Source organism: Sycon ciliatum, chromosome 1 (assembly GCF_964019385.1).
Source record: "Sycon ciliatum chromosome 1, ocSycCili1.1, whole genome shotgun sequence".
Lineage (NCBI taxonomy): Eukaryota > Metazoa > Porifera > Calcarea > Leucosolenida > Sycettidae > Sycon > Sycon ciliatum.
In genome coordinates, this window is record NC_088643.1 from 45368344 (window position 1) to 45390739 (window position 22396).

The 22396-nt window shown below is 46.6% G+C and overlaps 3 protein-coding genes across 3 annotated transcripts; all 3 read left to right on the forward strand.

Annotated features, from left to right (window-relative positions):
* The first annotated feature begins 481 nt into the window (after positions 1-481).
* On the forward strand, positions 482-8983 carry LOC135828409 (casein kinase II subunit alpha-like). Its single transcript, XM_065340863.1, has 13 exons — positions 482-703; positions 778-889; positions 976-1077; positions 1889-1939; positions 2557-2616; positions 3006-3089; positions 4810-4920; positions 5759-5812; positions 5952-5999; positions 6716-6816; positions 7079-7184; positions 7912-7954; positions 8129-8983. The coding sequence occupies exons 1-13, from the start codon at positions 609-611 to the stop codon at positions 8248-8250; spliced, it is 1089 nt and encodes a 362-aa protein (XP_065196935.1). The 5' UTR covers positions 482-608; the 3' UTR covers positions 8251-8983.
* Positions 8984-10941: 1958 nt separating this feature from the next.
* On the forward strand, positions 10942-15913 carry LOC135828401 (1-phosphatidylinositol 4,5-bisphosphate phosphodiesterase beta egl-8-like). Its single transcript, XM_065340855.1, has one exon. It carries the CDS (start codon positions 11306-11308, stop codon positions 15077-15079), a length of 3774 nt encoding a protein of 1257 aa, XP_065196927.1. The 5' UTR covers positions 10942-11305; the 3' UTR covers positions 15080-15913.
* Positions 15914-19629: 3716 nt separating this feature from the next.
* Positions 19630-22264, forward strand: LOC135828419 (multiple inositol polyphosphate phosphatase 1-like). Its single transcript, XM_065340870.1, has 2 exons — positions 19630-20838; positions 21131-22264. Exons 1-2 carry the CDS (start codon positions 19796-19798, stop codon positions 21753-21755), a joined length of 1668 nt encoding a protein of 555 aa, XP_065196942.1. The 5' UTR covers positions 19630-19795; the 3' UTR covers positions 21756-22264.
* Positions 22265-22396: the final 132 nt, after the last annotated feature.

Here is a 22396-nt window from a genome sequence, read left to right on the forward strand (position 1 = left end):
CATTTAATAAAGTCATAAAGACATAATCATAATGGCATACATTATTATGATCGATAGTTGATACGTACATACGCATGGCATGCACTGGTGCCAGGCATAATTATTACCATGTGCATAATCAAGAGTACATAACTCTATGTCAGTATGTTCTCTTGATATTGCACTGGTACCGCATATGCATTACCATACGTACCCGGACCCGGGGTACCCGTAGGCCGTACCCGTAGGCTTGCTACACAGTGGCAGGGCTGGCAACTGAAATCCGACCCCCTGAGCGGGGCGCTCATATCGCAAAGAATGTGAACCCACCGATCAGGGGGTCGGATTTCAGTTGCCAGCACTGTACATCCACGAGTTTTTTATTTTATTTTTTTAGTACTCTGCATGTACCATGCATGATGTACATGTACAGCCGTACAGATTTTTGTACGTGATCATGAATCACCAAAGCGGCTACGCATGCGCGTTTGTAATGTAACCTCAAGCTTGCCGTTCGCTGTGCTCGAGCAGCTTCTCTGCGTTTTCTGTAGTTTTTTCCTTGCTCTTTCTTGCAACAATGGGCTCTTCATGAGCTGTTGCGCCCCTTACTTAGCTACCAGGTGGGGAGGATGTCGTCCGGTAGTCGAGCCAGGGTTTATGCTGATGTGAATACACACAAGGCTAGAGAGTATTGGGATTACGAGGCACATACTATCGAATGGGGGTAAGACTCCTGTGCTATAAGCTATGTCCGTAGCGTTCTGTGCCAATATGGACGTGGTGTTCTCGTGTTTACAGCAACCAAGATAGCTACCAGCTTGTCAGGAAGCTTGGTCGAGGCAAATACAGTGAAGTGTTTGAAGCAGTTGATGTAACGAAGAATGAGAAGTGTGTGGTGAAGATCCTCAAGGTACAGGTCGATTTTGGAAATAAATTTTTCTTGCAACCATCGACTCATCGAATGTCGAACTTTGCCATGTCTTTCTTGCGGTATAGCCGGTCAAGAAAAAGAAAATTAAGCGTGAAATCAAGATCTTGGAAAACCTGCGAGGAGGTCCGAATATCATTCAACTCTTGGATGTCGTCAAGGATCCAGTTGTGAGTGACATTTGCTATTTTTTTCGTACTGAAGTTAGGTGAACTACCATTTTTCATGACTACTAGTACATAGATAGTGAGCTGTAATTCAAAGGCATGGCTTTATCATGGAGCTTTAAGCCGGGTTGAAATCACGGTGCCCTATCTTGACCCAGTTTGTGGTGGAATATGTTTCCTTCACATGTAAATCGTTCAGTTTTCCTTGTCGATTATATGGCAGCTACAGGTCAGATTTCTCTTCTAGTTGCACTAATGGGGAGTAAGGCAATGTTCAATGTATGATAATGAATACACTGTATGCTCTGCTGAGCTTGAATATGGCACATCCAAGTTGATTTGAATTTCTCCTATAGAACGACAGCTGTGCATCATGTGCGAAACAGTTGCACACATAATTTTACCACTGTTGTCGGCGTTGCTGTTTCTAAGTTGCGAGTTGTTCTATGACTGAGGGGCCATCCGTAGTTTGATTCTGCATTGGTGCTGATTGCATAGGTGTAGCCGTCGTGCAAGCATCGTACATGAGTAGTGCGCAATGCACCATAGCTGTACCCTCTATCTTACCCCACAATATCTGCATTCGCTCACGGAAATTGTGGTATAACGTAGAGGAATATCAACTAGCCCGGTTCTTACCGCTCGCTGTTTGCCGTTTTCGTGGATCAGTGAGCTAATGGGCATGGGCACAATACTGCGAAAACTGTGCATGCATCATGGCTTGTTTTTCGGATACTGCACTTTGTGGGGAACTGTTTATCTGTTTTACGCTAGTCATATTCATTGTTTGAATGGTGTCCTTTTTCCATCTCAGTCCCGGACACCGGCTCTGATCTTTGAGCATGTGAACAACACCGACTTTAAGGTGAGTGCTGCTGTTGGCCGGCATCGCCTGCATGACTATGATTCAGTGTCGTGTGCATCGATTTCTTATTAATCGGACTACTGATGTGCTAGTGTACTTCTCCAGTGAATGAAAGGTTGCAGCTAGCTGGTCATCAGTTTGAGGGAATGAAAAGGGATCAGGGTAAATCGCATAGCAGTGTTTCCTGATCCGTTTCATGGTGTAGCAGTGTATGCTAAGAATGCACACAGCTCACAAAGTACAATCTCAAAGTATTGGAAACGTTGTTCATAAGGCGAGAGCAAGGAATAGAGAGGGCTAGATAATGGGCCTGGGTAGCTATGGCAAATATGGGCGTGCAGGGACAAAGGGTGTCATACGGGAACACTGGAAGCTACGGGGTGCAGGCCTGCAAGGGAAAGAATGTGAGAAGAATTGGACGGGAGATAGGACTTAAGTAAGTGCATCAATTTTGAAGTCTGAAAGCAGTCCTTCATTGTCGAAGGATCTTGAAATTAGTGTGTGTACTTGACACAAATAATCGTACAGTAGTACCACACATTTTTTTATGTGCATCATGCTGGTGTGGCTTCGCTTTATTTCATGTTGTATGTTTACTCTTGTTTTTCTGTTGACAGCAACTTTACCAGACGCTGTCTGACTATGACATCCGGTATTATATCTTCGAGCTCCTGAAGGTAAATGCTTGCATGAGGCTGGATGGTACATGTCTTGCTGTGACCAAATGGGAAAGGGGCTATCAGTAGTGTGCTGTAAAACTCTGGCCATGTACCTTGAATCTATGCATCTCAAGATCTCAGTAGAGGAGATGTTTTTCCACTTTGTGTTTGACTTCATTTTCACACTACTAGTACATTACAAGCCATTTGAACAAAATGATTCACAAGCAGTCCAGTTTTGTGCATGTGTCTATAATTATGTGACTCTAGTTTGGGGTTCCTAAAAAACTTAGTCTGTGCTGTCATTTATTGTCTGGATGGCTTGGGTGTTCGGTTAATCCCTCTCCTGCCATTATGCTGGTTGGATGATTTCTGCTCTCTGTTGTGGTTTTGATTGAATTGCGAAGGCATTGGACTATTGTCATAGCATGGGAATAATGCACCGGGATGTCAAACCGCACAATGTCATGATCGATCACGAACAAAGAAAAGTAAGTGTAATTTGTGTATATCGTTGGGGGGGGGGGGGAATTGGCAGTGGTATTGTATTAGGGTGCGTTCCTTTTTGAAGATACCCATATTTGTCTGCACGCCTGATGTAGGTCTACACTGGAAAACGTACATCCTTTTATGGATGCAGGTGAAGACCAGAAGTCCTTCCTATTCTGACTTTTGCTCGAATGGTAACTGGTGTCAGAACTTACCTGCGTTTTTGATGCCAAATGCGACACGTTTGTGCTTTGGTGCCTTTATTTTTCACCTGTGTATCTTTCATTCTCAATCCTGTTTGGATTGACCCTACTGTAAGACATGTTATTATAACGAGTCGCAAATTTAACGATTGTCCAAAATTCATAGGTTAACGAGAAGATATGTTAACGATCTTGCAGTATTCTGCCATATCCACACACAGCATATATGAAGCAGTACGGCCTCAACGGATCTTATTATAACGGAGAAATGTCATCCGTTAAAACGTTAGATTTGCTTCCTCGTTATATATACATGTCTTACAGTATGTTGCACACGGAAGGTGCCCTATCCATGGAGCTTTCAAGAGTTTTACTTTTAGGGGATATACCGGGAAATTTCTGAAGGAAAAATTAATTGTCACCACTACCACTTGAACCAGGAGCGTACATGTACTTCCGCCCAGGCAAAATTTTCGTTTATCTCCTTCAGCCCACTGACAGGTGTCTGACAGCTATTTTTACATCTTGTGCACTTCACCATCACACACATCTTCTGGTTCAGGCGCACCAGTTCCAAACAAGTCGGCAAAGAGTAAAGAAACACCTAGAGTAGAGCGCGTTGAAGGCGAGTGAACTGATAAAAATAAACCCACAAAGGCAGTCAGTGGTCAAGGTGGGTGCTGCTGAGTACCACTGGAGTACAGAGCTGGTGTCATGTTGCGAAAAGCCAGCGTGTTTGATTGCATCCGGCACAAGATGTGTGTACGGTAAAAACGCATGTGAACTTGAAGCTGAGAAAGCCACTCAGCGACGCTCGCCCGCATACTGCAAAAATGAACCAGAACCACTGGGCAAAACACGGCAGAAAGAAAGGCTTCGATGACAGGGTTGTCACTCACCCAGCTCATTCGCCTGATGTCAACGTGAACGATTGTGCAAAGCTACGCTGAGCTTGTTGCCAAAGAAAATGCGAAAGACTTGGTGGAAGTAGTGAGGTGAAGCTAAAGCAACTGCCCTGGCGCCGGGCGGCAATCGGATGGAAAACGTCTTGTGCTGAATGTTTTGCTCATTCAAAGGCGTCCTGGGGAGAAGCAGTGGCAAAACTTATAGTGACCACTGGCACACTGGTAGCAGAGCTGCTCACAACGAACCAGCTTCAGCTGGTAAGAAACACGACCGATCGTACTCATGAAGGAGGTGAAGCACGCGGAAAAGTGTCTATACGAAATATTTGCGCTTCTGGAAAGTGCGAAGTACTAGCTGACAACAAGTGTTGCATCGGCTGATGACAAAGGACGACTTCTACATTTTTCGGCTTGGGATAGCGAAACATTTGCTTGGGTGGAGGAAGTATGTAACACCAAAAGAACTTGAACCATGTGCACATTGCTTTATTTCGGACTAGTTGCCAAGCCGGTGAATCCCAGGATGTTTTTTACAAAGGAAGCGCTCTTGATAATCTTGAGATAACTTTTTACAAGTCTCGTTTGAAATCATGCGTTCGTGTTTGTTTGTACAGCTCCGTCTTATTGACTGGGGTCTGGCAGAGTTCTATCATCCCAACCAGGAGTACAACGTTCGAGTTGCTTCTCGGTACTTCAAAGGACCTGAATTGTTGGTGGACTTCCAGGTGAGGATATGTTTTGCTTCACCAGACTTGTGCACCCAGCAGATTTGTGGTACCTACGACCACTAATGGGCTGTCCACGGTTGTGTTTTTTTCTATTTATTTATTTATGGGTTGGTGGATCAAGGTCAATTTTTGGAATAATAGTATAACTAGCTGAAACCTCTATCTGTACTGAGTTTCAAGTCAAATTATTTTCGTTCAAGGGGTGGGTCGTAGAGGGTCAAAACTGAACATCTTTCCTTTTCAGTTGGTGAGCCAAGGAAACGGTGGGGCACAAGTTATGCGTTAGAGTCCACCAGCTAAACCAGGTTTTCAACAGTCAGACATGCACAAGTTAGCACCAGACTGACAAGGAGTGCTGAGACACTCCACGGCAAGGAATTATGGAATGTCTCAGTACTTCTTGTCAGTCTGGTGCTACCTTGTGCACGTCTGACTGTTCAAAACCTGGTTTAGTTGGTGGACTCTAACGCATAACTTGCGCCTCGCCGTTTTCCTTGTTTCCATTTAATCTTTCCTTTTCTTGAAAGTTATCCATATTCCTGAATGGCCCCGAAAACGATGACCTGAAGCCGCTTGGATATGTTGATTATGTCAGCGTCAATAGCAAGCGAGCCCTTTCGGCGAACCCGGGATGAAATTGCGTGCACCGCATCCATAATGTTTTTTTTCCTTCATCTGTCTCTGATTCCCTTTGCAAAACCTCGACCATGCGCATTCCATTGTCCTGCTTTGCATGTAAGAGCATGCAAGCGGCCTCTACCTGGTGTTCGCCGTTATTTAATTTTGTTCTGCTATGCTAAATGCCTGCGCAATTCTGTCTGCTGTTTGCTTCCAGGAGTATGATTATTCACTGGACATGTGGAGTCTGGGTTGCATGTTCGCCAGCATGGTAGGTTCTATGTCTGTTGTGTCTGGGTTGCCAATATGCATGGCATTGGACGTTTCGTTGGATGTATCTTTGTCCGGCTATTTTTTCCCATTTTCTAGTTTTCCACTTTAATATCTGTACGTGTATGATTTGTGTTTAGATCTTCAAGAAGGAACCCTTCTTCCATGGCCATGACAACTATGATCAGGTATGTGCATGTGGGCTGTATGATTTTGTGTTGCGAATTGGTTGTCTAGTTTGGACGACGCCCTCTCTTTTTTCTACCCATTTCCCACTATTACAGTTGACTCCTGATATTGTGAACACCAATGTGGAGGAAAATTGTCATAGCCGACGCCAAGAGTACATAACCCCCAAGAGTGTGCAACTGCCTGCACAACCTCTATGCAGTGCTGCGACGGCAGAACTTCACATCACGTGACATGGTTCAAAAGGTTACATTGGAAAACAGTGCAAAGTGATCACAAGAGAGTTGTGCCCAAAGCTGGGGTTCGTACAACCCTGTATCAATCATGCACAGAGTGCAAATAATGTGTACGGGTTCATCACGTGATGTGAAGTTCTGCCGTCGCAGACCCCATAGCTGGAGTTGCACACTCTTGGGGGTTATGTATTCTTGGTTGTACAAACCCCAGCTTTGGGTACAACTCTCTTGTGATCACTTTGCACTGTTTGCCAGTGTAACATTTTGAACCATGTCACGTGATGTGAAGTTCTGCCGTCGCAGCACTGCATAGAGGTTGTGCAGGCAGTTGCACACTCTTGGGGTTATGTACTCTTGCCGACGCTCTTTATAACAGATATTCGCTTGGCTCACATTACATTCTCCTCAAAAGGACCATTGCGAAGTTTGATTATCTTGTTAATTGAAACACTTCTTGGTTCCTTTGTTCATGTCCACAGCTCGTGAGGATTGCGAAGGTGCTTGGGACAGAGGAACTTTATGCGTACCTTGACAAGTACAACATGGAACTAGACATCAGATTTAGTGAAATCCTTGGAAAGTAAGAGTTACAGCGGTTTTAATGTATCTGCTACCTTTTTTTTTTACGATACTAAGGGGCATGTTTGAGTACTTGCATACGTCATATGTGTGACTTCATAATCTTGTTAGTACTCAATCTGCAGACAGAACTGTTTCGTCCTTTGTGGACTCGTCAGCGCAGCACAGAGGAAATGAGGCCGAACCTGATAGCAATGGAAACAAAAATTAATCTTGTTAGTATCTGTAAACTGCTTTGTCTTTGTTTTATCTTTGTTGTTCAGGCACTCGCGGAAACGCTGGGAAAGATTTGTTCATGCTGAAAACACGAGTCTTGTAACGCCTGAGGCATTAGACTTCTTGGACAAGCTTTTGCGTTACGATCACCAGGTTAGCAGTTGTGATATAGCTAATGCCTTGTTACAGAGATTGGCAGTCATACTGATGGCAATTGATTGGACGGGGAGGGGCATTATAATCATGTACGGTTATCCAACAGTGGACTGGTGCTAATGCATTGTATATTTACTGTCCTACTTCAAGTAACTGTTGACAGTGACTGACCTTCGTGAATGTTGCCTTTATGGAACGTCAATTGTCATGCAACCGCATCGTGCGTCCTGCTTTAAATACTGTACTTTAATTTGTCCACTTATATGCACGTGCATCGGACGAGTCTTAGTCTGTGACCATTTGGTCAGATCAACTGGATCTGCGATAATCGATTGGTCGAAATCCAGGTCCTTCGGATTTGGACACTAGCAACCAAACCCTGCCCCCAGGGGTAGGGTTGACTGGATCCGAATGTGACCTTTGTGCGTATATGGCGGGTAAAATCATTTTGTACTCATTGCCGTACGGCTAGTCGACTCTTGTATGACTTTTGCCTTTTTGTCAGCGCCATTTTTTTTATTTCGTCACCATGGCAACAGCCAAGGTCCAAAAAGGGATCGGTTGATTCTGAAGGATCTGGCGGACCTGAGATCCGGATCCAACCAAGCGACCATAGCCGTAATCAGGAGACGCAGTGCACAATAATTGTCCCTATCGGAATTATTGTGCTTTAATGATATCATCAAGCTATGATTCTTTTCTTTGTTGTTGCTTGATTTGGCAGGAGCGTCTCACTGCGAAAGAGGCTATGCAACACCCGTACTTCCGTATGTATATTGCAAATGTGTGTGTCTGTGTATGTGGTTTTATGGTACAGGCACTTTGTATTGACATTTTGATGCTCTACTTTTGTATTGGCAGATGTGTAGTCTTTCCAGTTCATCTCCATCTTGGCCAGGCGAACATTATGCCATTTTTTTCTCGTGTTTTGTGCATGGCAGATCCTGTTGTGAAAGAGGCTGCGAGACAAGCAGCATCGTCAGTGGCCGCTGTAGCTGCTGTATCGCCACCGGCAACCTTTGCCGGCACATCTGGCCATGGTGGGAACAGCGTCAACAGTTAATATTTGCTCGTCCGTCTGCTGTGCTCCTCACTCTTCTGTGTGGTCACGTACTTAATCGGTCTTCCTCTTTCCGTCGTGACGTTGCCGTGTCACTGGCACCGATGTACAGCACCCACAAATTAATTGGCAGCTTTTGCTGCTGCCGCTACTACGCCCCGAATGAGACCAATGTTGTACTTTGTACATTTCTTTTCTCGGGCTTTGACTTGGTGGATCTGGTTGTGAAATTAACGAACAAAGTGTGATCAGACTACCTAGATCTATTTGCGAACTCCAAGGCACATCTCACGCTATTTTTATAATTGCGCTTTGTAGTGTGATTATGTGTGCCATTGACATTTTACTTGTTGCGTGGAGTAGTTTCTTGGACTTTCAGTTGTACCGTGCCATGTTTAGCCAGTCAGCTGTCTGTAACTCCACCCATCCCTGCAAGTTCATAGATTTTTTAAACATCTCCAACTATTTTTTCCTTCCGTGTACAGTTGCAGTTGCGTTCTTTGTTCTGTCCTACGTAGTCCATTATTATTTCTGTTGTTGCTGGCTGTCATAACATTTTCTCCTGGCATGTTGCATTTCACTCGTTGATCTTAGGGAAGAGTTTGCTGCATCGTGTTAGTCCATGTCTGACGTTTCCTGCTCTCTGTGTTGACGTCATTTACACAAGACTGGCGCTTCATCATCTTGACCAATATGACTACTGTTGCTAGTATGACAACAGCAAAAGGAAACAAAAGCCACCGTGTGTGTGTGTTTGCGTGTGCATGCTTCAGGCGGATGCACTCTACATGTACGTGGTTATAAGCGGCATGCAGAGCGAGAAACTTTCGTTGCGTGCGAATTTTGATCTTTCAGTTTCATGTACTGGTTCACAATGAGTGAAAACGTTCGTGCAGTTCATGTACTAGTATCTGGACCATAATTATTACAATGCCGGGCTATCTCAACACGTCATAAAGACTCCATAAACAAACAAAAAAACTGTTTACTGGTACTTTTGATCTTGATGTCATGCACAAAAACACACTGTAAATAGTGATATGAAAAGCATGGATATCTGCCGCCCAGGAATAGCAAAAAGAAGCAACAGCCAACTTGGGAGATTATAGTATAATAATTCTAGTCGAAGGCGCAGGCCGAATGCTCCATTTGGAACTATCAATGTGGTGGAGCGTAGGGGCAAACGGTACATGTGTTTGTAAAAGCAAGTGTGCTTTTCTGATCAAAGAGAACCTTGCATGCATGCTGAGGATGTCATGCATAAACACCAGGGAGTCGTCAAATACCATTTTGACGACTCCCTAGGCCCTGATAAACACACATGATTATTATGGTCAAAATACACATTTTTGCTCCACTGCGCTGGCACGTGACATGAGCCGTAGACATAACTGCCCATATATGGGCCATGTGCAGGGACTCCATATCCAGGGAGCCCTACAGTAGGCTACACATACCGGTATGTCACGGTTGGGCTCCCAAGCCAGCTCCAGCTCCCCCACTTGCAGCCTCATATTAATTGCCTCCCTGCTTTGCACTACAAAATAATGTACAAATAAGTGCTATGTACTTTGCACTGGTATGTAAAGCCTTTAGCTGAGTCCAGGCTAGGGCCCAGTACATTTTGTTATTTTTACTACAAATGTTAATTCAATACAAAACATTATTATGATTGTATGGACTCGAGGCGTAGAATCTACTCCCTACTTGTAGGCCCTGCAGGGAATAACCATGAATGGCATGATGATGATCACAACGCGGATAGGAGCTATTAAACTTTTTAAAGGAGGACACACTGAAAAAGTGAAAGCAGCACTCCAGCTCCCTGCCCTGGTTATCTATCAACAAGAGTACAGTAGGTATCGGTTATAGCGTGGGTGTTTGAAAAACGACATTTGATTCTTATTGCCGATATTTCTTACACACGATAAATCACGTGTGACATATCATATGCACGTGTGACATAATACATTGTTTGGCATGTGGACATGTACAATCATGTAGGTCTACACAATCATGATACACACGGATCAGACTCGCTAGGCGACTGCGGAGCAGCAGATAGGAGAGAAGTCGGAAGAAAGAGTCCGACTGGACAGAAAAAGTGATTCTCCAATGCTCAGTTGGACGTAAATCTCTTTTTGTGTTGAATATGATTGTATTGAGCATGCACAGAGCACAGATGTTATTACTACAGGCGATACATTTTGCACTAATCTGGCATATTTTGCTACACAAAATCCATTCTTAGGGCCGATATATTCTACTATGCGATAATACTGCTTGTAAGAATAAATATACACATAAATTAGGTGTTATGATTATGAAAAAATGAGTGTTCATTCTTGTACGCAGTATATTCTTGTATACGACCACACTATAACCGATACGCACTGTACATAACCCCATGTACTTTTCTTGATCTTGCGGTATGGTCAAGAGAAGTGTGTATGTGTACAGGTATGTTGTCTTCACTTCACTGAGCTGGTGCCAGATCAAACTCACGATAACTTTTTTGCGACACATGCTCTTGCTTGATCCTTTTAGCATAATAACAGCATAATTCTGCCATTTTTCAGCAATGCGAAAAGCATACTCTTGATGTAATGATAAACGTAAACTGATGAACTGAAAATGTGATTGACGTACAACATAATCGACATGGCCGTACAACTCGAGCAGCATGATCAGTCTCCGTGATTTTTGCATTCTCAGTCATTTCCAGTTTTATTTGATTGGTGCATGGCCGGACGGCTTTGTCTTGCCAGGCCAGTATTGTCTCGTTCCTGTCGTCGACTGTGTTGGCTGTCATTCAGCTCTGCCAGTGGACAACTCTTGTGAACTGTCAACAACCACAATAACAAGGCGCGTAATGGTCGGCCCATGGAGTTGGCCGCTGTTCTTGGATGCGGCCGCCACTTGAGTAGTGTTGTTGCACATCCGGCTGGGTCGCAGAATTTGTTGGATCTGTGCTCTGCGTGCAATTTATGGCCCACTCAGGACAAAGGACTGATTTGTGAGGTCGATATCTAAGGCCCTGGTTCTTTGGCAGTTGTCCATGGCCAACGCGTATGGACCAAACGCCGGCAGAGCTGCAGAACGTCGTCGTCCTTCCGAAAGGCTTAGGGGTGGTATTCAAGTTGTGAAATGGGAAAGTGTTACTGACGATGGGGCACCCATTCAGCCCAGTAACCTACTCGCCGACGAAGAAGGTTTCTATCTGTACTATGAAGAGTCATGTGAACTAATCGAGGTGCACAAGATTGCCGATGTTCGTATTGGCGTCTTGCCCAGTGGTAATCCCAAAGACAATGTTCGTGTTGAGGGCAATGTCAAGAGTATGTCCCCCACAGAGCCACACATTCCACTGGAAGAGCGCATCGTGTGTCTCAGCTTAGTCACCAACAGGCAGCGCTTATCCACTGCTGACCTGCAGGACATCTACTTGATTCTGTACTCGAGAGAGGATGCACGAACACTGCAGAAGGATATTTTGCATTTATCATGTGATCCGCTACATGCCAGTCCTAGTGTACTGACGTTGCTGCGGAAGAACTATTCGTACCTCATGCTGTCTCACGCCAACAAGAGTGAGATCTCTGTGCGTGACCTAGCTAGTCTCTTTTGTGAGGGCCAAGACGAGAAGGTGCTGTTCTCACTGGAAGCACTCAAGCTGAAGCCGAAGAATGGAACGTCAGGAGTTAAGAAGGCTGACTTACCATTTGACCAGTTCTATGCGCTGTACTCTCACTTGTGCACTCGTGTAGAGATGGTGGATGTGATGCGCTCTGTAGCCCGTGGTAAAGTGCAGGATATGTGCTTGTCTGGTGACAACTTCTATGACCTGTTGACTGACGAGAAGTTCCACTACGACCCTCGCCGCAACTTCATCCTGTTCCCGAAACAGAGCCGTGCGGAGACGGACGCGCTCATGCGCAAGCATGCCATTGGCAAGCAGAAAAAGCAGAACAAGATGTCCGTGGACAGCCTGACACACTTCTTGCTGAGCGACGATAACCTGGTGGTGGAGAGCACGTGGTACCAGCAGACGGACGACATGAACCAGCCGCTGGGCCACTACTTCATCAACAGCTCGCACAACACCTACCTGTCCGGTCATCAGCTGAAGTCAATCTCGTCGCCGCAGATGTACCGCCTGGCGTTGCTGGCCGGCTGCCGGTGCCTGGAGCTGGACTGCTGGCCCGGGGAGAATGAGAGTGGAGAGCCTGAACCGTACATCACACACGGCATGACCATGTGCACCAAGACGCCGTACAGAGATTGCATTCAAGCCATTGCCGAGACGGCATTCATCGCGTCCGACTACCCGGTCATACTGTCGTTTGAGAACCACTGCACCACGAACATTCTGCAGGAGAAAATGGCTCGCTACTGTCGCGAAATTTTTGGCGACCTGCTGTTGGCTGATCCCCTTTCTGGCTACGCACTGGAGAAAGGCACACAGCTTCCACCGCCGTCATTGCTCAAGCGCAAGATTCTCATTAAGAACAAGAAGCGAACAGCCCCACCACCAGAGGCCAAGAAGCAAGCGTTAGTGGAGACTGAGCAGCAATCGACAGAGGCCGTTGATGACGATGAAGATGGCGAGGCCAAGAAGGAGGATGACGGCAATGCGGATGCCACGACTGACGACCCGGATGCAAGCGTTCAGGATATGAGCACAGGTGCAGCTGTGAAGGACGTGGCAGTTGTCAACATGGAATTGTCAGCTATCGTTAACTATGTCCAACCCGTGCAGTTCAAGTCCTTCTACGAGGGTATGGAGCGAGGCATGAACTTTGAGATGTCCTCTTTCTCTGAAGACCGTGGCCTTGGCTTGGTGCGTGACAACCCCGTTGAGTTCGTCCAGTACAACATCAACCAGATGTGTCGGATCTATCCCCGTGGAAAACGCGTCGAGTCCAGTAATTACCAGCCGCAAGCCTTTTGGAACTGCGGCGCGCAGATGGTAGCTCTCAACTATCAAACCACCGACAGCCCAATGCAGCTCAACATCGGGCGCTTTGCGCTGAACGGTAACTGTGGCTATCTGCTCAAGCCCAAGTGTTTCACGACAGCGTCGATGAGGTTCGACCCGTTCGGCTCTGTCCATAACGGTATCATACCTCACGAGCTCTCGCTGGAGATCATTTCTGGCCAGTACGTGTGCAAGAGAAAATGTGCAGTGTCGGTGGAGGTCGATATCATCGGTGTGCCACCAGACGTGTGCCTGCGCAAGCTGAAAACCAAGCCATGCCGTGATAACAACGTCATCAATCCACGCTGGGAGCACGAAATCATCAAGAAGCGCCGTATCATCGTTCCAGAGATGGCCACCATCCGGCTGGCTACCGTGGACGACCGCGGCATGCTGCTCGGTGTTCGCTTCTTACCTGTGCACCTCATCCAGCCTGGGTATCGACACATTCCGCTGCTGAACCGCCTTGGCAAGCCGGCCGGCCTTGCGTCGCTCTTCGTGCACATACATGTGCACGACTTTGTGTCGGAAGCACATGCCATGTGGGTCGACGCTCTTGTTGATCCTCTCACATTCCTGGACAAGCAGCGGCAGGATGCTCTAAACGACCTCAACGCCACTGACGAGCAGCCCGATGACCCCTCCATCATCATTGATTCTGAATCGAGACCCCGCTCTCCGCCTTCGCTCGGGACAACTGGAACTGGTCCTCCATCACCTGGTTTAACACGGTTTAAGGCAATTGGCCATGCAGCCATGCTTCATGCTGCCGTGAAGTCTAGTAGCAATCGGGGTTCTCAAGGACCGATCACGGACGACACCACTGGTTTGACTTTGCCACGCACCAGGTCCAACCATGACACAGGTCAGTCGGCAGCTGCCGGTCCTGCCCGTCCGCCACTACCCACCGTCCAGGTTGAAATGATCCGCAGTCACCGAGACTATGTCAAGTTCCAGCGTAAGCAGACCAAGGAGTCACAAGATGTAGATAAGAAGCACCGTCAGGAACTGGTCTCCAAGCAAAAGCACAAAGACGACAGCCTGCTTCAGCTCGCCAAGAAGCTGGACCGCAAAACCACCTCTCTGCTGGCAGCCAAGGAGAAGGCTCTGAAGAAAACGAAGACCGATCCGCAGTTTACTTCAGCACACTACGACGATGAGATCGCAAAGCTGCGTAAGGCCAATGAAGCTGAGGTGCAGCAGTACACATCGGCGTTTGCCAACACCCAGGCCGAGTTGCAGCTCAAGCACAAAGCTGAGCAGAACAAAGTGCGAAAGCGTTTTGCTATGGAGGAGGAGCGTGTCATGATCAAGGTCATGAAGCAAATCCAGGCCACGCATCGCACGGAGCGCAAGGCTCTCTACGAGCGTGAGCTAAAGGAGGCGCGGGAAAGCATGGTGTCCAGTGCAGACCCGGCTGCTGCTGCTGGTGGTGAAGGCGGTGATCGTGGCTGGCAAAGGAGAGTAACCGTCGCAGCTGTTGTCTCCCGCATCCAGACCCTCGGCCGTGAGCACGAGGAGGACATGAAAACCCTCGAAGACCAACAAACACAGGAGCTAGAGCAACTCAGTGTTGACCAGAAGCAGGCTTATGATGCGCTGTGCAATGAAGAGGCTGGTCGGCCACGACGCTCGCATGCTGCCTCGATTACTGGCGATGACTATATGCGCTCGAGGTCACTTGACATCCGCCGCAGCTCAACACCAACTGTGGTTTATGAACCTGTCCCCTGTGCTGCCAGTGATGAAGGTCTTGTTGGTGTACTTGAGGGCAATTCTGGCGATGGTGAGAGTGATTCTGCCCAGTTCGGTGACGACAAGGATGTCTTCTCTGGCAAGCGGTCATTTGTATAATAAAAAAAGAAACTCACTGTCGCCACTGTTGTTGCTGTTGCTATCTCTGTTGTTGCTGTTGCTATCTCTGCTGCTGCTGCTGCTGCTGCCACGGTCACTAGACATAGTTTGCCATTAAATTTTTGTAGGTATTTCCTTTGTTTGGAAGCGAATGTGGCAGAACATGGCCGTATTTTCACTAGTCTATTTTGCGATGCTTGTAGTTGTTGTCACGACTGTGTTGACCTGGCGCGTGCTTATTTGCCAGATTTTATATTTATGTTTTGAAATGTTCTAGCTTAGATTTAGCCCTTGAGGCTTGACTGCTGATTGAATGTGATGTTCGCCTTCTTTATTTTTCAGAATTTTTTTACAATCTGCATTCTTGCATGCCCGGGGGCGTTCTTCCAATTTTGACCCACACTCATAATGATTTCGTGCCCAAGATAACTAGTAGCTGGTATTTACTTTAACAATGACCACGGCCGCAGACTGGTTATGCCTGCAGAATTATGATCGTTTTGCTAGCGTTTTTTTTCTTTTTCTTCTGTACATATTCATCCAATGTGAAGGCATGGTTCCGCTTTTTTCCCTTCTTTTTCTTCTGCTGGCGAGCCACCTTGCTTTCCTCTTGAATCTTCAACTTTTCTTAACCACTTCCCTCCACCGATATGCCTTCCTACTTGGATCTTTCTTGGACCCTTTTTTTGATCTCTTGTAGCATTATGCACGTGTATAGACAAACCATGGCATGTCGTCGGACACCTTGGTTTTTATCTTTATGGATTTTTCTACTCAACTGATTGCAGCCCTCTGCCAATTGTGTAGGCTGATGAAAGAATGTATGTCACCAAACCCAGCGCCATCCACACTCCATTGTGCATGTGATGGTTGCGTGCGTGCATGCGTGTGTGTGTGTGTGTGTGTGTGTGATAATGATGGTTGCACCCACACTCCATTGTGTACATGCGATGGCTGTGCGTGTATGTGTGTGTGTGTGTGTGTCAGCGTGTGTGTATACAGTCAACTTTGCGTATAACGACACTCGGCGGGGCATCAGAAAAGTGTCCTTATACCCGAAGTCTCGTGTTATGTATTACAGTTACTGTATAAGCAGAAATATTCGTCTATTTCGTCCAAGGAGCTTTTGGACTAAATTAAATGTAGGACGAATATCGATCTGTCCAGCGTTTCTATACACTCTTATGATCCATGGACGAAATTTTCAACCGGACGAACTCCTTTTCTTTGGAGTTGGACGAAATTATTGACCGACGAAATTTTCTGCCTCTACAGTAGATGGGACTTTGCTCTGGGCATGGAAATTCTGTTTTTATTCACGAATTGTCGTTATATCCGCAGTCGTTATTAGCGAAACTGACTGTACATGGTACATGGTGTGTGTGTGTGTGTGTGTGTGTGTGTGTGTGTGTGTGTGTGTGTGTGTGTGTGTGTGTGTGTGTGTGTGTACATGGTGTGTGTGCATGCGTGCGTGTGTGCATGTGTGTGTGTGTGTGTGTACAGTTTGCTACATCTGCAGCTGGTACATGCGTTTCAAGCATATTGCATACTCAAGCATACCGATATTGCAACCAAGAGTACTACTGTCTGTAGGCAGTCTGTTGTCACTACCCGATAATGTCGCACCTTTCTATGCTAAACCCCCAAGGTCAAAGATTTGTGATCGAGTGTGACTCGATCAAAGTCGTCAAATACTTTTTATAACTCATGCGAGTACACTGTGATTGGGACGTCACAGTGACCTGAACACGGGGGTGCGACCAAGAGTAGATTCCAGTATATACTGTAGGTTTCATGTACAGTACTACTCTTGGTGTGGCTGTGTAGAATCGGGAAATACAGTACTGTATTGTGTAAATGGAGCCCACGGAGCTCTCGCATTGGTGACCCTGCCTCAACTCTCCTTGATGTTTGTAGTGGTGGGTAGGGTTTTATATATCGGGTGTTAGCGGCCGTCCCTTTGGGAACGGACATGATAGTTTACTTTTTTTTTTAGTGGTGGGTACTTTGCAATTTCATTGCCGTGTTATATGTACCATGGTTGTTGACCCGCCCTGTACACGAACCCGGACCCGGCAGTAATGAACGATCCATCACCATGATCACTGATGATGCACTTCTGGACTTGTGCCAGTTAAAGGGGAAGTCCGGTGAAAAATTTAAATTTCAGGGTTGGTAGAGTTTCGGGCGCTGAGTCGAATGGTGTTGGTCCCACGTGTCTCCGACAAAGCGTTCTCGAGATATTTCCGTTTGAAAAACTGAGTTTCGGGGGCTGCGCCATGACGTCATGCGGCCGCGCCACACCCTCTGCAACGTCATAGCGTGCAGCTAGGTCAAAAGGAGTGCGTGAAAGCAATAGTGTCAGTGCTATTTCAAAATGATTTGGCGACTGATATTAGGTGGTGCAAGCGACCCCGAAGACCTGTAACTCCTTGTGAGAGTGAGGATGCAGCCATGGCTGACCTTCATGAGTTCGGTCTGGGGCTGAGAACCTCGGTATTCAGCTGAAGAAATGGCCGCGCGGGCCCGTCAAGAGTGAGCGTTACTGAGTTTCCGACTGATGAAGAAGCAGCAGCTATTGCAGACGAGGCTGATGAATTATCAGATCGCTGGAGAGCAGGGTCGCCAAAATGGAGAAGAGTGATGCGAGTGCTCTAAATGTTGTTCCATACCGATTAGATTCGCTTAGACTCCAGTGGCCTGCCACATGGTGATGTTTTGGTGCGAACTTGGAATATTTCGGACTACTCATTTGGAGAACAGTGCAGGCTCTTTGAACCACGGGCACGACTCTTCGCTCGCAACGCTATGGAATCGGACAGTTCTAGGTCCGGGAGCTGTTCCCTGTTTTGTCACTTGTCACGGTTGTGCACTCATCGCTGTAGCATAAAATAATGAGGCAGGAGCGGAAAACTAAAATTTTCTTTCTCAAAGCACAATCACCGGCACCGGCAAGGAGAAACGCCCGTTCTCTGACTACAGTACATGACTGTACAATACGACTGATACGAGTGTAGTACATGACAAGTCCGTGTGTTGACTAGTTTTCTGAGTCTTGTGTCAGTGAGTTGTGACTCGAGTCTTGTTGTAGATACTACCCCAGCACGGCAGTGCGGGAGTAGTTCCGTCTGTGATGAGTTTGTTGACTGCACCACAGCTAGATAACACACTGCACGCACTGCATGCACGCAGCGTACAGCGCGTAGAGGCTGACGGAAAAAGTCCAACTCGGAAACGGCTAAAATATGGTATAACCTCGAGGTTTACCGAGCTGAAAATCACAGGGTATGTAGTGTTTGTAACACTGAATCGAATGGTCTTGGTCCGAAGAAGCTGCGACAAACAGTTCCCCAATCGAACGCGCTCCGAATACGGCCATTTTGTACACAACTAGATGGTGTGGCTACCTGGCTGCACGCTGTGACGTCATCACCTGGATCTGGGTGATGCGCGCTCAAATTCGCACATGTTCGATTGGGCGTATCTGACGAACCATAAGCCGCAGCCTCCTCGGACAAAGACCATTCGACTCAGCGACTCGAACTCTACGGACTGTGAAATTTGAATTTTTCACCGGACTTCCCCTTTAAGTTGTGGTCTGACTGATGTTATGTGAGTGAAGAATGAAGATGGAACTGTTCTTATCACAGTCATCAATGATCAAGCATAGTATTAGCAGGGAGTAGTACAATACCGGTACTACTCCCTGGTAGTAGCAAGAGGTTGTGGACCGTGGTCATGCCACCGGCCCGGCTCTTGGGAATGCAGTTCCATGGTAACAGAATATGGCGTCTACAAGCCTACTATTTTTTTAAATTTTCTTTGTACGTACATAATTAAGGTTACATTTAATTTTTAAAAGTACAACAAAAAGATTTTTTTGCGATTCGTTGCATCATCATCAGCTCATGACTCATGATCTACAAGCTACAGTCTTCTACTTTTTGTAATTGTACTTCGAAGTAGTAAGGGAGCATCTCATAAGTTCGCATTTATTTTGCAAACGTAACGCATTTCGAATAGACTTTACCCCCCTACCTCCCCCCTCTATTCGAAAGTCTTATCGCACATTTTCTGTGTTTATCTACTGTACACGTCCATGCCCCATACTATGGTATGCTTATGTACATGATTGTACAGTCATGTACATGTACATGGATATGAATGTTTTGCTAGAGCGGTCGTGAATGGCATACAGTAGTACTGCATTTACTGAGTACAAGTACAATCAATGACAGGTACACGCACATAAACATAGTTCCTCCACAACATAACAACTGTACTGCTGTAAACCCTGGCCAGGTACATGGTTTGATCAGGCTGGTGTGACATTTGACACCTCTGAGTAGCCTGCATGCATGCAGTGCAAGGGTTAGCTGATCTGCAAACACAGGTAGATCTCAACCTAAACACACTCATTTGCTGCAGGGATCTAGCAAGGTAGTAGATTGTACAGTTCCAGAAAATGTGCGAACAGTCATCTTTCTATTCGAAAAGGGCGCTACCCCCTACCCCCGTTTCGAAATGCGTTACGTTTAGAAACAAAATGCGAACTTATGAGATGCTCCCTAAGTTCTCATCGTTGTGACTCCCGGGCCCGATAGATGCAAGCAATTATTTAGTTTGAGGCCTTGCATGGTTTAGGAGGCGTTCCATTACATGATTATGCATGATTAGCTGTTGCTGAAAGCGCCCAGGCTTATGCTCACTTCGTGAATGATTGGCATTGAAAAGATGCTGCCACATCCAGTTTTCTCAGTCTTGATACAGTGCTTGGCCGCAGTTTTATGCTATGGCAATGTGCACCCCGTCTTGGCGACGTTCAGCACAAAACAAGCTTATTCCAGCAAGGATGCGCCAACCAGCTCGTTGGAGGTGAATGACGACAACTGTGTTGCAGTGCATCTAGATTTGGTTGCTCGACATGGAACAAGATACCCGACATCATCATCAGACGATTTCGGGGAGCTGGAGGCGAAGCTAGCCTCACTGGAGAATTTCCTGCCTAGCACAGGACCATTAGCATGGGTGCGCTCCTGGACTAATCCTTTCTTGCCCAGTGAATCCGGTCAATTGGCCGTTCGAGGCCAACAGGAGCATTATGACATTGCAAAGCGTTTCTTGAGCCGTCTCCCTACACTAATAGGCAGCCAGTATTACTCACCAGTAAACTTCACCATGATGAGCTCAGGCAAGCCAAGATGCTTACAGAGTGCGAACTCGTTTGCATTCGGACTCTTCGAGGACTCCGGTTCACTGGGGAAATCTCACTATCAGCCAGTGGCCATCAGCTCTCGGGATCTGGAGCATGATCCTCTGATGCGCTTCTATGATATGTGTCCATTGTACAAGAAATTGGTGAAGAAGAACCCAGCTGCATTCGAGGAATACACGCTGTTTATGAGCGGTCCGGAAATGAAGGAGGTGGCTCGGCGCGTTTCAGACCGCCTTGGCCTGCCAGCTAACCGTCAACTTAGCACCAGTACTGTTTTGTCCATGTACAAAGTCTTTGCGTTTGAAGTGGCGGTGCAGAACAATAGTAGGTGGTCAGGTGCATTCACGGGCGAAGACGGAGAGGTTTTGGAGTACACCATGGACCTGAAGAAATTCTACAAGAATGGATACGGCCACGAGATCAACTGGCAGATTGCGTGCCCACTGATGTCTACCGTCTTGGAGACAATGGAAGACACCATCAAAGCTGCTGTGGGACGCCTGGATGATGGCAAGCCACGCCAAGAGCCACGCTCTGTGTTCCGGTAAGGCACTCGGCAATGCATGGGAAGAGTTTTGTAGTGGGTGTAGTCGGAACCATAGCCACTGACGGACAATGATAGGCGGACTCGTAAACAGGCAGCACGTGAACTGAGCATTCATGACCCCAGTGTATTTCACCTCATTGTTGCATAATAGCTGCTGGAAAGTGGCAGCTCTAGTCGGACACCAGGCAGTATATTTCATTGCCCGGCAGCATTGCATTCTTGTTCTTTGCGGAATACGGCGACTTCACTGGTTTGTTTGTTTTGTATCTTCTCCTTTCCTTGTGGCTAGATTCGGACATGCTGAAACCATCATACCACTCCTGTGTTATATGGGTCTATTTCATGACTCAGAACCGCTGCGGGCAGATAACTTCCTTCGCATGAGGAACAGGCTTTTCCGTGGCAGTGACATCGCTCCTTTTGCTGGTAACGTCGGCTTTCTGCTCTACCAGTGTCCACAGGGTGTAGGTGTTGATCCGAAATCCGATGTATTCCCACTGTTCAGCGTCAAGCTGCTCCTGAACGAGCGCGAAGTACCCATCCCGGGCTGCATGTCCTCACCAGATGGCTCCTGTCGTTTTGATCGCCTGCGAAAGCTTTTCCCAATGAAGAGCTGCAATCTGAAATCAATGTGCCGTGTCACTCGCAAGGCATTTGGAGATCTTCATGCAGGACGTGTCGAGAATAGAGAGTCCATACTGAGAAGTCGAGGCGAGGAGCTTGATCGTCCAGGCAACCGGCGTGATAATGAGTGGAAGTCCTTTCGTAAACATGACTACGATGACGACGATGACGATGATGATGACGACGATGATGATGATGACTGGAGAGAGAGCCGGCGCCATCGGAGAGGGCGTGGCAAGGACTTTGAGTATGTGGAGATGAGCCGAAGGGAGCGCAGGTTTGATCTGTGAACATCCTATCTGCATACACGGGACAATTAACTTCTCTGGTGCGGCTGTTGTGTTTTTTATTTGTTTTTATTTGCTTCCTTGTGTGGATGTCTTGAGGATTTTTCTGTGTGGGCTGTGCTGACATTTTCCATCTGTTTCATTTTTTTATCATTTTAGAATCTGGTATCTGGTATATCTAGAGTTAAGATATGCTGAACGCCGTTTGCATGTTTGCTGTTGCCTTCTATCTGCTGAACACATTAACATTATATGATTGGATTTTCTGGCCTGTTGAAGAATGGAAATGCTGCATTGTACCAAGACTACAGGCGTACATAACCATGTGCTCTTGATTTTTACTACATTGCACGAAGCTTATTTTGAACGTGTTATAATGGTTTGTTTGAACGATGATGCTATATTCGCCATTATAGCGACTGATTTTTCAGCGCAAGTAGGTGTGTATGTTGCATCCTGTTATGAAGCACACAAATCTCGTTTTTTTAAAGCGCATGTATCATTGTATCGTGCTACTCCCTGGTCAACTGCAATTGCCTAGTTACATATGCTGGGGCCAGACCATGCATTCGTGCAGGCGTATATGGGCTTTGGTCTAGATGAAAATATGTTCTGGTCATTGTGTATGCGCCTACTCAGTCTCA

Excerpts from the sequence above, each read along its gene's own strand:
- LOC135828419 (XM_065340870.1), top strand. The coding sequence starts at position 19,796 with ATGATTGGCATTGAAAAGATGCTGCCACATCCAGTTTTCTCAGTCTTG. Across the intron at positions 20,839-21,130 it reads GAGCCACGCTCTGTGTTCCG|ATTCGGACATGCTGAAACCA; the intron begins GTAAGGCACTCG and ends CCTTGTGGCTAG.
- LOC135828409 (XM_065340863.1), top strand. The coding sequence starts at position 609 with ATGTCGTCCGGTAGTCGAGCCAGGGTTTATGCTGATGTGAATACACAC. Across the intron at positions 1,940-2,556 it reads TGAACAACACCGACTTTAAG|CAACTTTACCAGACGCTGTC; the intron begins GTGAGTGCTGCT and ends TTCTGTTGACAG. Across the intron at positions 6,000-6,715 it reads GCCATGACAACTATGATCAG|CTCGTGAGGATTGCGAAGGT; the intron begins GTATGTGCATGT and ends TCATGTCCACAG.
- LOC135828401 (XM_065340855.1), top strand. The coding sequence starts at position 11,306 with ATGGCCAACGCGTATGGACCAAACGCCGGCAGAGCTGCAGAACGTCGT.